General features: G+C 50.0%; 1 protein-coding gene across 1 annotated transcript; it reads left to right on the top strand.

The window, feature by feature from the left end:
- Positions 1–1,918: 1,918 nt before the first annotated feature.
- HOXC4 (homeobox C4) lies at positions 1,919–3,939 on the top strand (the record flags this gene model as incomplete). The annotated part of the gene is made up of 3 exons (XM_080705819.1): positions 1,919–2,023; positions 2,652–3,096; positions 3,587–3,939. Exons 2-3 carry the CDS (start codon positions 2,658–2,660, stop codon positions 3,937–3,939), a joined length of 792 nt encoding a protein of 263 aa, XP_080561945.1. The 5' UTR covers positions 1,919–2,023; positions 2,652–2,657.
- Between the last annotated feature and the right edge of the window lie 11,472 nt (positions 3,940–15,411).

Below are 15,411 nucleotides of genomic sequence, written 5' to 3'. Positions count from 1 at the left end.
GGGGCAGTGGTGACCAGGTACAGGCCTAGAAGGTAGATTGGGGGTTTCTCCCCCTGCAACAACTTTCCTCCCACCCTGCTAGAGCTCCCTGGAGCTTTGGACCTCCCCATGGGGTAGTCTGGGGCTCATTTGTATAGTTCAGGATTTAGTGCCGGCTTCCCTTTGCCCTCTTCTAGCAACTTGTAATTAACCATGCCCCCCAAATATAAGAAAACTCTGGAACAATCTTCAACCACCAGCAGCTAAGCAGCTGCTTCCCCCTCACTCAGCCTCTAGATCCTCTTCCAACCAAATGCTCGTCCTCACTTCACAGGGTCCCCGACCAGGCAGGCAACGTTTCCCACCCACTCTGGGAGTTTTTAGAATCTCCAGTGAGACTGGACCTTCAGAGGACTCGCATTTCCCCAGCCACCTGGTGACAGTAGGCCCCATCCTCTTGGGAGAGAGTATCAGGGACCCCCAAGCACTAGCTCCTTGGGGTCCAAACGGTGGTCCCAGGGAACCTGGGTTGGGGTTGGGGGCCTGAGCATTGGAGCGGGAAGACGTCAGGGATCCAGGATCCAGGCTGAACCGCCCCCTCCGGACATCACCTGTGGGTTAGCCTCCCTCTCATCCCAGCCCTGGGGTAAGCCCTAATTTGGAACCCTCTCCTTCATCCCAAAGATGGCGGGGAGGGAAGGTTGGGCATCTCCTGCCTTCAGTCTCCCACTCACTGGGGCTTCATTTTTTTCCCTTTCCCCTCCTCATTCCCTTAATTGCAGATGTTCTAATTAAACCCTCAAATAGTTGTTATGCCGTTTTAAAAAGGTACTTATTCAAGTGTCAACCAGGCTGGGCTGGGAGGAGGCAGCGTAGGGCAGCGAATTAAAGGTAGATTGACTAATCACGGCGGCGATCATAATAATAAAATCAGAGGGAAAAAAATCACATTACGACTTTTCGTGGAAAGGAGGGAGCAGGCAGCCAGCGGCCGCCAGCCCTGCGCCGCCGCCGACACAAAGAGTGCGGCGATTCCGCGAGACTGATTTATGACGTTTTACAGCCCTATAAAAGCTGTAGCGACGAGGCAAGCGCTCCTACCACCGCTGGCAGATTTAGTCTAATAAATAAAACATAAACAGTTAACTTTATGTGTCACTTTTATTGTTATCAAGTAAAATATAGCTGAGCCCCGGCAAGCTATGATTTTAAACTATAATTGTTATCAAGTACAACAAGGGGACCCAGCTCCCTCCCTGGGCTTTCCCTTCTGCTACACCCCCAACTTTGAGTTATGGGCGATCAGTTAATTGGAATTGGTGGCATGACGTGGCCACCCCTAGCTGAGGGAGGGGGGCTGGGGAAGCAGCTCTTCCTGGCCCCTCCCTCCTCTCTGGTCCTGCCCCCCCATCGGGGTACTCCTGTGTGTGTGGGTGTGGGTGGGTGGCCGAGGAGGGGAGGGAATGAGCTGGAAACCCCAAGGCCTGCCCTGCCTTCCCAGCTTGATGACCTCGCCCCTCCTTTTTGGAAGGCAGCCTGAAGCTGGACCCCCCGGGAATGTGTGTTTACATGTAAACACACGTGTTACATGGATACAGTCCCTGGCCGGAAGCAAGCAGGCTCCATCCACACAGGCCTTCTTAGCCAGGTCTGTTCCAGGGTTGGGGAAGGAAGAATTCCCAGGGCCTTGGCTGGGCACCATCACAGGGCACCGACTTCTGGCAGATAGCTCCCCTCTTTGCCAGAGCTCCTTAGGAACCAGTGCAGGAGGCAGTTGTCAGAAAACAGCAAGCCGGCACGGTGGCAGTGGAAAGGGAGGCAGAGGATGGATCCCCAGTTCTGGGGCCTGGGCAGGGAGGGTCAATGGTTAACAGGGGCGGGCAAGGCTTCTGAACTCTGCTTTTGCCAACCACTTCCTGTCTCTCTTCAGCGGGGGCTCAACCCCCAGACCTCCAGAAATGACGTCAGACTCATTTGCATCCCGCCGGCCTCTACCTGCCCGGTCCAGCTGGGACCCTGCCTCGCCCCTTGGCCTGAGGGTTGGGTGAGTGTGTAGGGGGGAGGGGGCTGGACTTTGGGATCCTTGGATGAGGGGGTACCCCAGGCCCTCCGGCCTCCTTGGCTCAGCCTGGGCCCCTCCCCATCCAACCTCCACTCCAGTCCCCATTCAACTTCCTCTTCCTGCGAAAGAGGGGCGCTGCCTGGTGACCTACGCAGACTCAAACACAATCGCTGTGAATGGAGACCACTGGAAAATCACTGGAGCAGAGGCCCAGGACCGGTGGAGGCCGGAGAGGAGACCCTGGGCGGGGGCTGAATCTCAGCCTTCCGGCAGCCCTTCAATGCCCACGCTTTGGAGAGGAGCTGGGGGCTTCCCATCCCCTTTTGCAGGGGAGGGTTGTCAGTCTGGCAGGGCGTGGACTGGGGGGCACCCCCAGCCCCTGCCAGTTATCACCCCATCACCCCCCCCCAGCACCTCCACCACCACACACACAAAAAATTGGATACATTTTGAATAAAGCGATTCGGTTCCTTATCCGGGGACTGGGTTGCTCCGTGTGATTGGCCGGCGGAGTCACATGGTGAAAGTAACTTTACAGGGTCGCTAGCTAGTAGGAGGGCTTTATGGAGCAGAAAAACGACAAAGCGAGAAAAATTATTTTCCACTCCAGAAATTAATGATCATGAGCTCGTATTTGATGGACTCTAACTACATCGATCCGAAATTTCCTCCATGCGAAGAATATTCGCAAAATAGCTACATCCCTGAACACAGTCCGGAATATTACGGCCGGACCAGGGAATCGGGATTCCAGCATCACCACCAGGAGCTGTACCCACCACCGCCTCCGCGCCCTAGCTACCCTGAGCGTCAGTATAGCTGCACCAGTCTCCAGGGGCCGGGCAATTCGCGAGGCCACGGGCCGGCCCAGGCGGGCCACCACCACCCCGAGAAATCGCAGCCGCTCTGCGAGCCGGCGCCTCTCTCGGGCGCCTCTGCCTCCCCGTCCCCAGCCCCGCCAGCCTGCAGCCAGCCAGCCCCCGACCATCCCTCCAGCGCCGCCAGCAAGCAACCCATAGTCTACCCATGGATGAAAAAAATTCACGTTAGCACGGGTAGGCAACTTTGCTTTTTGCTCCCCCCTCCCTCCCCTCTTCCCCGGCGCTCTCCACCCTCCCCGGCCCCCTCCGGCCCCCGTCCTCCTTTCTCTCCTTCCCCCTCTCTCTCCAGGAGCGACTCTGGGTTAGCACAATTGAACTGGATTTACGAGCGAGAATGGGTAATTACATCCCCCATAAATTTTATGGCTTAGCTACTCTGGGCAGTCCGAGCCATGTGCTACGATCTGTTATGTATGTGTGAAAACTATGCTCGCTTTCTAAGGGCGCATAAATAATTCAGTGTCGTTACAATGAGGATTCCCCTCTTATTACACTACAAAGTCTCCAGCTTCCTTCAACTTCTTTATAACCCATTTACCTTGATGACTTTATTTCCACCACTCCCTCCTCCTGTTCCTCAAAGCTGAGGATGGGGTGAGGGTGGGGGTGGGGAGCCTACTGCCTCTGAACCCCACTCTCTGCTTTTCCCCTCCCCTCCCCCCAGTGAACCCCAATTATAACGGAGGGGAGCCCAAGCGCTCGAGGACAGCCTACACCCGGCAGCAAGTCCTGGAATTAGAGAAAGAGTTTCATTACAACCGCTACCTGACCCGAAGGAGAAGGATCGAGATCGCCCACTCGCTGTGCCTCTCTGAGAGGCAGATCAAAATCTGGTTCCAAAACCGTCGCATGAAATGGAAGAAGGACCACCGACTCCCCAACACCAAAGTCAGGTCAGCGCCCCCGGCCGGCGCTGCGCCCAGCACCCTCTCGGCAGCCACCCCGGGCACCTCTGAAGACCACTCCCAGAGCACCACGCCGGAGCAGCAACGGGCAGAGGACATTACCAGGTTATAAAACATAACTCACACCCCTGCCCCCACCCGTGCCCCAGCCTCCCCACACACAAATTGACTCTTATTTATAGAATTTAATATATATATATTTTTGGTTCTTTTCTCTCTTCCTCCCGCCTCTTCCCTTGTGAATTCCAAACAGACAAAACAGATAAACAAGCCCCCTGCCCTTCACTCCCTTCCACTGTTTAGGACCCTTTTAAGCATGTGATGTTGTCTTAGCATGGTACCTGCTGGGTTTTTTTTTTTTTTTTAGAGACCATTTGGGGGGGTTATTTATTTTTTAAGAAAAAAGCTGCAAAAATTATATATTGCAAGGTGCGATGGTCTGGTTTGGGTGAATTTCAGGGGAAATGAGGAAAAGAAAAAAGGAAAGGGAGATTTTTAAGCCAATTCTCATCCTTCTTCTCCTCCTCCTTCCCCCCTCTTTCCTTAGGCCTTTTGCATTGAAAATGCACCCGGGGAGGTTAGTGAGGGGGAAGTCATTTTAAGGAGAACAAAGCTATGAAGTTCTTTTGTATTATTGTGGGGGGGTGGGAGGAGGGGGGAGGACAGCAAACAAAGCTAAATGCATCTGGAGAGCCTCTCAGAGCTGTGCAGTTTGAGGAGCCAAAAGAAAACCAAAATGAACTTTTAGTTCAGAGAGGCAGTCTATAGGTAGAATCTCCCCTACCCCATCGTGGTTATTGTGTTTTTTGGACTGAATTTACTTGATTATTGTAAAACTTGCAATAAAGAATTTTAGTGTTGATGTGAAATGCCCCGTGATCAATAATAAACCAGTGGATGTGAATTAGTTTTACGTCAGTGTCTGATGGTTTCTTTTTCTCCCCCTCCTCCTGGCCTGGTACCATCTCACCTCCTCTATAGTTGCCTAAGTTTACTCCAAGCAAACACACCGACCTTAACTCTCAACCCACCCGTTTTCCAGTGCCCTTAGATGACCCAGCAAGAGGCTTGGGGTAAGGGATATGGAAGATTGTCCTCCTGCTCGCTTCTTGTTGAGTCTGCAGAGGGGCCAGACCCGGGGGTGCTGCAGTGGAGCGAGGGGGTCCACTTTCCTATAGTTAGCCACAATCCCTTCTTTTTATTTGTTCTTCTCTCCCTCCTTCTCCAGAACTTCTCTATCAAGTAGGCCTGCCTAATCTGCAGACTAGGAGGCAAGTTTAGGGAGTGGGAAAGAGAAAAGTTTGCATCCCTTAGGGCTCCTTTAGGATGAAAGACTGAGGAAGATGCCCCTTCAACATCTGTACTCTCCTCAAAAGAGAAAGGGGTTGAGCGGGTGGTCCTGAAGCAGCAGGGCACCATGTCATGACGGTTTCTCTGTTTGTTTAGACTTGGGAAAAAGGGCAAAGTGGAGGCCAGAGTTCTGGGACGCCCCCTTGCACGGGGAGACCCCAAAGACTGATGTCTAGAGATAATGAAGACCTTTTCAGGTTTCCCCTAACTTTTATCATGAACCTGCCAGGTGTACAGAGACTCACAGAGAGGCAAGGGCCATCCCTTCCTCCTGTGGCCTCCCAGGTCCTGGTTGGGCTGAACAAGTTCTTCTGGCTGTAAAACAAATGAAATAAAATACAATGAGTTCTTTGGGACTAAGGACTAAGGAAAACAAACTTACTCAGATTACCTGCAGAACCAATTCAAGACAAAGGCTCTCAGATAATTTTGGTCCCTGGGAGTCCAGGCCCCAAAATAGGCCTGCTGGATTTTTTTGCTTGTTTGCTGGGAGGAAGGCAGTTGGTGAGCTTCTGAGGCCATTTATCCAGATTTCAGGGTGCAGGGCAATAAGGTGTAGAAGAGAGGAAGAAATGATCCAGGTCGTATAGGGAGATCCCTCTCCTCTAACCCAAATTCTGGAGTGAAAGGCAATAGTGGGACCAAGTTGGGAAAACCTATGAGATGTGTTTTGAATTTATTACCTCTAGAACCACTTGCTGGCTGGTACTTGGAATAGACTGTGTGTGTGTGTGTGTGTGTGTGTGTGTGAGCGCATCCATGTGTTGGGAGGAATCGCTTAGTCCTTTAGGTCTACTTTCTCCTCCCTCAATGGTACCCGGGAGACAGCAAAACATGCTGCCTACAGTGTGAGGAAGCGGGACCAACAATTATCTGGAGTTATTTTATGTAATCAAGTGAATTAGGGACCTGATCTGACTGTAGCCCTTATCATCTTGAGGTAATTGCCTTTGGGAAGGAAAAGGGGCGTCTCCCTTGGCCTGGGAAAAGAGAAAGAGGGTCTGAGGGCTGGGGCAGGGTGTCTTTTTTTTAATCCCGTAAAGGAGCCCAGATGGGAAGGAGGTAGGGAGTGGTAATTCAGGTCCACAGTCCTTTCCTAAATCCATCATTTAAAGAGATAAGAATGAAGAGGGGGGAAATCACTGCTTTGTATTTCAGAAGTTTCTCCCAGAACTTACTAGAGGAACACTCTTTAACTCAGGAAAAGCAGCTAAAAAAGATTGAGACATTTATTTTGTTTCCCCTTCTTTCTGAGCTCATTTTCTTTGCTCTCTTCACCCGCATGTAGTCACTCTCTGTGTGTTTCTTTCTGTCCTCCTTGGTCTGCAAAGGGGAAACATCAGAAATCCATAATTCTTGACAAAAATGAAACAACCCTGAAATCTTTTACACTTGAAAATTTGAAGATTTTGGCCTCTGGCCTTCCCTTCAGCAGGCTCTATTTTCTTCGCTTTTCCTAAAGCTCTCCTGTGCCTTGGACCTGACCACCCAGAATGGCATCAGGCTGCCCAGGCAGGAGTAGGGTGTGGGGGGCTGACCTGGGCGGGAGCCCCAAGCTCCAGTAGTCTTGGTGCCCAAGCTCCACCCGGTGCCTTGCCGCTCTAGCCGACTGGGAAGCCGAAAGCTTTTATTGAAGTTGAGTGGAGCTGTGGGGACAGGCTGGGGGGAGGACCGCAGCCCAGGTTCACGGGGAGGACACAGCATTTTCTTTCCCATTGCCTTTATATTCGGCAGCGCCTCTGACCTCTCCCCCACCCCCATCTCCGACCCTCCCAAGCCAGCCCTTGCTCGGCCCCTGGTCTCCAGATAGGATGCCACTGCTTTTGTAAGCCTGGGGATCTCTTGCCCAGAGTCCTGGGAGAGGCAAGGCGCAGCGTGAATGCCTGCTAGCGTAGCCTTCTATCTCTCTCTTCAATGGCCAAGCAAAAAGAAGACGGGGGCGAATGGACGGAAGCCAACAGTCTTCCCAGGTCCTTCTCTCCAAGCGCCCGGGAGATCCCCACAGGCCCCTGTCTCCGTGGCATGTAAGTAGTTAGCACTCCATCCGCTCTCGGGTGAGAAGCTCTAAAGTTCAAACTGGACCCCGGCTACCCCATTTTTGTCTCAACTCCCTGAGATTGGGAGGGAAGGCGGGAAATCCAACAGTGGACAGAAAGGATCTGCTGGGAGGAAATGGAGTTTCTGTGCTGAGTTCCCATACCTGGGGAGTGAAGAAATTGAGCTCAAAAAGGAGCAAGACAGAGCAGGGAGAAAGTGAGCCAGGGAGAGAGGACTGGGACACTTTGTGTGTCTGAGGGCCTCTTGCTGCTGTTTTTATGAAGTTTCCTACAAAGTTTTCTCTGCAGTCTCTGCATCAGTTTGCTTTCTGCGGGGTAGACTGAAATCCAGAAATGTTTTCCTACTGTTACAGGGTGTGTATGAGCGAGTGAGTGGTATTTGGGGGAGTGATATTTGCTGGAGCTTGGGATGGGGTGCTCTCTGCTAGACAAGGTTTCTTGGCTTTCTTAGGATTGGGGAGATTGACTCCGGAAAGGGTTCCAGAGGTTGAGAGTACCATGACAAGGAAGACCAGTGTACTGGGGCGGTTCCATCTTTTTCACTGCTTTTCTCTGGATCTGGGGAGCATGGTGCTGCACTCACAAAGCCTGTGTTCCACAGCCTCTTTCTATCTAGCACCCCATCTTTGGAGAGCTAACTCTAATTGAAACTCTCCCCTTCCAAGAGACCCTCCTAGACTTGGAAAAAGAGATGAAGAATCCCACCTCCAGTGGCCACCAGAGCAGAGAGAATATTTATTACCTCTCTGGATGTCATTACCTAAGAATACAATTTTATGAACTTCCTAATCTGTTAGCTTGATTTATCTAGATGGGCAGAAGCCCAAAGTAAACATTTGGGGAATTTGGTGCAGAAAAAATGTCTGCCTCTGACCAGTCCTTGTGATTGGACTGACCACCCCTCTCAGCTTGCTTTTTCTGCACCCTGCACCATTAGCCCCTTTTAAATTTTTCTCCTGTAGCATGTGATGGCTTGCTCTGGGAACCAGAGTTTTAGCTGCCTCTTGAGAATTGAAAGTGGTTGGGGTGCGGTGTTTGAACCAGAGACCTGTGTCAGATACCTTAAAACCTGCAGCTCAGGGAGCTCTATTCCCTTTTGGATTTGGGGAGCAGAGAAGAAACTGAAGCTAGTCAGGAGGTTTGCTCATCTGGCCTCTGAGGCCAGGAGCCCCTTCCCAGACCTGACCTTCTCTCCACATTTTAGAGGTTCTCTCTGTAGCTTCTTTGGGCACAGGTGGACCCATCAGAGCCCAGTCCCTGTGAGCGAGGATAAAGGGTCTCTGCAGCTGTCTTCTTGCTCCCCCTTCTCGCTAGGCCCAAGAATGAATCTGGAGGAAGGGAAGAAGGGCTGCGGAGAGAAGGTCTCAGAGTGTGTTTGAGGGTGGATAGAGTTTTAGAGTCTAATAAAGGGGCAGGGATGATTTTAAAGGTCCAGCCCCCATCTACTGCCAGGCTCTTTAGCATGTAGAATCCTCTGGGACCTGCTGTGCCTGCCCTGAGGGGTCTGGGTCAAGCCAAATAAGTGTCATCTCAACTTATTTCTTATTTCTGACACCCTCTTCCCAGCATCGGAGGTTGGGAGAGAAAAATAATTTGGATTTCAGGGGCAGAACCCCGGAAGTGGAGCATGCAGGAGCACTGCCGAGCAGCGCCTGGGCTCCCATTCCTGCCCCTGTCTTTCTGGGAAGCCAGGTGCTAAAGAATGGGGCAAAAATAAACTGTTTTCTTTCTTTCTTTTTCTTCTTTTTTCTTTTTCTTTTTCTTTCTTTTTTTGGGGGGGGGCGGGAGAGGTTTGCTTCCGCTCCTTTTCTCAAAGCGGCGACGGGATGATCCAGGGTATATAGGATCACGAAATTGGGCCAGTCCCGGCAAAGTCGAGGTTCCAGAGGCGGCCGCCCGGCTTCTCCTCTGGGTTCTCAGCCGCGACTCTGCCCAGGGCCCGGTGCCGCTTCCGCTGGGTCACGACCCGGGCTCTGACAGCGGACAATGGGGCGCGGGGCGGGGGCGGGGGCTGAGGGGGCTGAGCGGGTTCACTGCACGGTGAACTCAGCTGGGTCGGGGGTCTCACCCTTTAGGTCTCACATCCTCTTTCTTTTCCCATAATCCACCTTTCATTTTTTCGTGGAAAATTGAGCAGACTCCCAATTAGTCCTCTACCAATACCCTACCGCTCTCACCACCAAATAAGGAGATTGCATTTTCTTTAGAAATGAAAAGATAATTTTCTCCAAGGGCAGGAAGTGGGGCCTCAAGATCTTTGTGGGGATGGAGAGGGAAGATCTAGCTATCCGAGTGAAGCGTAGGTCAAGCTGCCCTGAAGGATCCCAGCCCAGAAAACCCGGAATCTCATCCATGGGAGAAGTGGGCCAAGAATGCCCACGTCCTGCCCAACCTTAGGAGCGAATTGCCTTCTGTCTCCTGGCCATTGTCCCTGATGCCAGGCAAGGGTTAGGGCTTTTGGGGGGGGGGGGAAGGGCCCTACGTTCTTAAATCTGATGGGCAGGGAGGACAGGGTGTGTTTGAGCCACTGGTTGGGAGAACTCCAGGCCAGTTCCTTCTCCCACCACAGTGGTAGCCTGCCTCTTACTCCTGACTCTGCTCCCGTGGGCAGCACTGTCTGTAACTTTGTACACGTGGAGTCTTTCTATTCAGCCGAACAGATTTGGGGAAATAAGGTTACAGAACGGGGCTTGAGTTCTCACTGGAGGAACAGAAAGGACGACAGTTTGGGGAGAGGAGAAAATGGGGGGTCTGGAGCACCCCCAATGTAGCCTTGCTTTGCCTCGGACTGAAATCCCTGACCTCCCACCACAGTCACGGTCGTAGGTCAGTTGTTGGCCGTTCAGGTTCCATCCGACCTGGCTCAGGTGTGATGGGGATGTGGTCCTCCCAGCTGGAAACCTCAGGGAATTGTTCTCTCCTAGGATTTCAGACCATTTTGAAATGTCTCCTTCTCTGTCGGCCCTGTCCTGGCCATCTCTGCCTCGCACTTCTGCTGCTGTTTCTGTGCTCCATATTTCCCCATATCTTTGCTCCTCTCCCTCTTTTATCTTGCAATAAACCTCTGGGACGACCCCCGACCCCTTCCTAGGATGTCCCTCCCATTGCAAATGCCCAGGAAGAAGAGCCAAAAGGCGGGGGTGGCCATCTTGAGGGACAGCTGAGGTTCAAAGGTTCCTGGCTGGGCCTCCAGGCCTGGCCACCTCCAGGCTGAGCTGACTCCAGAGTGGCCCCTAAGCAAGCAGCAAAGATTTGGAGGTTTTATAGCAGGAGCAGATGTTGGCTCGGCCATCTCCCCTTCATCTCTTCTCCTCTGCAGAGGCTCCAATCTCGGCCTTACCTTTGTTCTCTTTCCTTTCCCCTCCCCCTCCTGGTGCTCCGTTTGATCCTGCACCCCCCTCCCACCCAAATTGTTTCTTTAGATCTGGAAGCATCTGTTCCTGTCTGCCCCTCCCCCACACCCTTCTCTCCTCTATTTTCTTCTTCTCTCCACCTTAAGCAGCCCCAAAGCCCCCAAATTAAAAGCTTCTGGCCTCTGACCTATTATGATACACCACGGTCCAGATACCTTTGGGGCCAAACCTTGAGACCCTCCGTAACTCCCGGTCACTTTGATTTCATTCTTCCCGCTGGAGAAGGTCCTGGAATTACACAATTTGAATCTTGGTCCCCGGGGCCCAATCTCTTCTCTCACTAGGACAATTATCCATTAAATTCCAGTAAAAAGCACAAAATCAAGGTTGAAGGGTTCTGTGCTGAATTACTAAACTTCCCTCATTCTGGGTCTTGAGGGGGCTCTCGATTTGGCACATACCTTCACATTCTGACCCTAGAGAGGAGATGGCCTCTCTTTTATCTGGCCATGTCTTTTATCACCCCCTCCTGTTCCTTTCCTTGGTTGTCAGGTCATTTTCTGAGTATTTAAAATATCCCCAGTCCAGGTGTGGTGGTGCACACTTGTAATCTCAGTACTTGGGACACTGAGACAGGAAGGTCACAGGTTCTCCACTGGCCTCAACTACTTAATGAGGCCCTCCACTGTTTAGTGAGATCCTGTTTCAAATATAAAAAAATAAAATATAGGTCTGGTGGTATAGTTCAGAAGTAGAATGCTACCAGGCATGATTGTACATGCTTATAATCCCAGCATTTGGGAGGCGGAGACTGGAGGTTTGTGGACAGTTACTTAGGGAGGCCCTTCATGATTCAATGAGATCCTGTTCAAAAATAAAAGACTAAAATATAGGGCTGAGGGTGTAGCTTGGAGGTAGAATGCCCCTGGGTTCCATCCCCAGTATCACAAATAAATAAATAAATAAATCCCCAGGCCAGGCACATCCCTAGGGGCACCAGACAGGAATCATCCCAAGGCCCTTATATTAGTGCCACACTGGTGGGAAAGAGCAGGCCTTCCTCACTCTCCTCCTTTCGGCTTAACCCTGAGATCAGCCTCTGCCTGGGATCCTATCTCCTCTATCAGAGCACTTGGCCAAAAGCCCCAGATCCATGCTCCTAGTGGCTTTGCTGCTCAGTTTCCATGGTGATGAAAGGCAACTGACTACCTTCCACCCCTAACACACACACACACACACACACACACACACACACACACACACACACACACTGACTGAGCAGACATGGACCCCCCCGCATGTTCTCTGAGGGAACCATACTCAAGAAAGATACAGGAAGTGGAAGCCTGTGTTTCGTGGTTATCTCTGTTAATTAGGAGAAAGGAAGGCAGCAGAGAGAGTCCTTCCTCTCCTGTCAGTAATTTTACACAGTTCTTTCTCCTTGAACACATGTTTACCTAGAGGGATACCCTCATCCATGACATGTAGACGTAAGGATCTAAACATACTCGTGTCTTGTTTGTCTGTGCATGGGTAAGTGGATTTGCTAAAGGAGATGTCTATCTATGTGTGGAGAGGCCATGAGGGACGGAGAAACACATCCCAACCAGGCACCTAGGAAATGGCTTCTCTGATGCATCACTGATGTCACTGGTGACAGAGGCTTTTGCTGCCCCCTTCGCCACAAACTGCCCCTTTGCTGGGGAGCATGTGGCATAAGGCTTCACCTGATTTGGCTCCGTAGGCTTGGGGTGGCTAAAGAGAAAGGGGGCAGGGGGCCAAAGGACTTTCTAGAAGATCAGAGTCCTTATACTCTCACTTCTAACTCAAAGTTAAATCAAAACCATGAATGTTAATCATGGTGATGGCACATGCCTATAACAGGGTTTTGCTAAGTTGCCCAGGCTGGCCTTGAATCTGCAAACCTTCTACTTCAGCCTGGACAACTTAGTGAAACCTGTTTCTAAATTTTAAAAAAAATTTTAAAAGGGCTGGAGGGTGTAGCTCAGAGGTAGAATGCTCCCGAGTTCAATCCCTAGTATCAAAAAACCCAACAACAACAACAAAGCATGAGTTCTTATTTAACCCTCCAATCTACAGCATTCTACCATGGGTAAGACCTAGGAACAAGCACTCCCACAACAATAGCAGCACCAACAGCCAGATCACTGTCTCCTCAACTATCTCCTAGGATTGCGTAGGACTGTCAAGTGCCGTGCAGCGGTACTGGAGGGTTCAGTGGACTCATGCATGACAAGCACTTAGATTAATGCTTGGCAGCAAGTACGCTCTCCGCGAGTGCCATCTATTACCATCATTAGCAGTAACAGGCATTTACTTAAGCACTTGCTGTGTACCAGACACTGGACCAGATTCATTATCTCATTGGAGCCTTACAATAATGCTGTAAGAAAGTTATTATATTCCCATTTGCCACGAGGGGAAGCTTTGTGAGACTCAGGAGGCCAAGGATGCACCCCACTGGCAGAGCCGGACTCCAGTCAGATTTTCCTGGCCCCAGGGTGGTGTTCTGAGCACGCCAACTCTTTGCCCCTGGTGGGCATGCTGGCCCTTAGGATTGGACAGTTTGGCAGGGAGCACTAGGGGGAGTATGAGGGAGCACCAGCCTGAGGCAAGAGCAACCTGGAGAGTAGCTCAGATCTTAATACCTTGGCAGGTTCTTATTCTTATCAACACCTAGCTGTAACCCAGTGGTTCTCAAAATTTTGGTCACAGGATCCCTTTATATGCTTTTTTTTTAAAAAAAAAATACTGGGATTGAACTCTAGGGCAGTCTACCTCTCAGCTACACTCCCACCCCTATTTTTTATTCTTTATTTTGAAACAGGGTTTTACCAAGTTGCAGAGAGCCTCACTAAGCAGCTGAGGCAGGCCACGAACCGCAATCCTCCTGTCTCAGTCTCCCAAATGCTGGGATTACAAGCGTGTGCCACCACGCCTGGCTAAGTTACTTTCTATTGCATACATAGATTGATAGATACATATGCTGTTTGTGTGATAGGTGCATTGTTCATTATTTTTAGTATAATTATGTAGAGTAAAATATAAATTAATGCATAAAATTGCTTTCACATGTTTGACATGGTTTGAGGTAGGCCACTCAACTACTGATACCAATCTTGAGGACTTGCTGAAGAGGATGTGGTCAGCAGGGTGGACAGTGGATTGGAACTCCCATCCTCTGACCCTAGCTCACTGTCTCACCCACTGTCTCCATAGAGACCTGGCTGTGTAAGATGCATAAAGAAGGTCACATGTACCGCGCATGAACCACCTAACGGTAGCGGTCTGATCCCCTTCTTTTCCCTGTGTATCTCGTCTAACTTGACTCTCCAAGATAAGTGGTCTACAAGTGAACGGCCCAGGAAAGCATGGCTGTGTGGATAGGGCGTGTGTGTCTCTGCAGATGCAAGTGCAGAGCCCTCAGGTGTCCTAGGTAAATTTGCCCCAGGCAAATGTATGAGCAACTGGAGTCTCAGTTCTCTCATTAATCTCGTAGGTATCTATTCACAAATTCTATATTTTATGGCTATATGAGGCTCATGTTTATGCAGAAGCCAATGAGAAGAACCCTCAGTGGGAAATCAGTCTGCCTGAATTCTAGCCAAGCTTCCTGCTCCCAGTTGCCTTGAGCAAATCGCTTACCCAGTGAGAGCCTCCATTTCCTCATCCACATAATGGGGGGAAATAATGATCGTCTCAGCTATATCTCAGGATGGGGAGTTTGGGAGGGGTAATGGTAGGAAATTCCTGAGCGAACATGATTTTTTTTCTTTTATGGAAAAGACTGAAACAAAATAGCAGATAGAATAATAGATCATCAAAACGACCAACTCACAGACAATTTAGTTTCATTTACTAGATTTTTGAGCAAAATTTTTACTTTTTCAAGAATAAAAAGAGTCTGCCGGACAAGTAATCATGCAAGTACACATGCAAGCAGTCCCAGTACTTGGGAGGCTGAGACAGAAGCATCACAGTCACAGGCCAGCCTCGCAATTTAGTGGGACGCTGTTTCAAAATTAAAAAATAAGCCAGGCGTGGTGGAGCACGCTTGTAATCCCCACGCTTGGGAGGCAAAGACAGGAGGATCTTGCTGGTTCGAAGCCAGCCTTGCTGGCTTAAGAGACCCTGTTTCCAAAATAATATATATATATATATATATATATATATATATATATATATATATATATATATTAGGTCTGGGAGAGTACCCCAGAGGTAGAAGGGTTTCTAGGAACCCCAGTACCACCAAAAATAAATAAATAAATAAATAAATAAATAAATAAATACCAAGTGTGGTGGCACATGCTTGTAATTCCAGCATTTGGGAGGATGAGACAGGAGGATCACGGTTCACAGACTACCTCTGCTACTTAATGAGGCCCTTTGCAACTCAGTGAAACCCTGTTTCAAAATAAAGAATACAAAATAGGGCTGGGGGTGTCACTCAGAGGTAGAATGCCCCTGGGTTTCATCCCTAGGACCACAAAAAAAAAAAAAAAGAAAGAAAGGAAAAGAAAGAAAAAAATTGGGCTTTGGGTAGCTTGGAGGTAGAATACCTCTGGGTTCAACTCCCAGGACCACAAAGAGAGAGAGAGAGAGAGAGAGAGAGAGAGAGAGAGAGAGAGAGAGGGAGAGAGAGAGAACTTACTTGGAAGCTGAGACAGGATTGAAATTTGAGGTCAGCCTCAGCAATTTATGGAGACCCTCAACAACTTAGCAAGATCCTGTTTCAAAATATAAATAAATAAATAAATAAATAAATAAATAAGTAAATAAAGGGCTGGGGATCTCTCTCTA

The sequence above is a fragment of the Muscardinus avellanarius genome (genome assembly GCF_963383645.1).
Source record: "Muscardinus avellanarius genome assembly, chromosome: 11".
Classification (NCBI taxonomy): Eukaryota; Metazoa; Chordata; class Mammalia; order Rodentia; family Gliridae; genus Muscardinus; species Muscardinus avellanarius.
The sequence above is the reverse complement of the archived record's forward strand: the minus strand, read 5'-3'. Positions and strand labels throughout refer to the sequence as shown.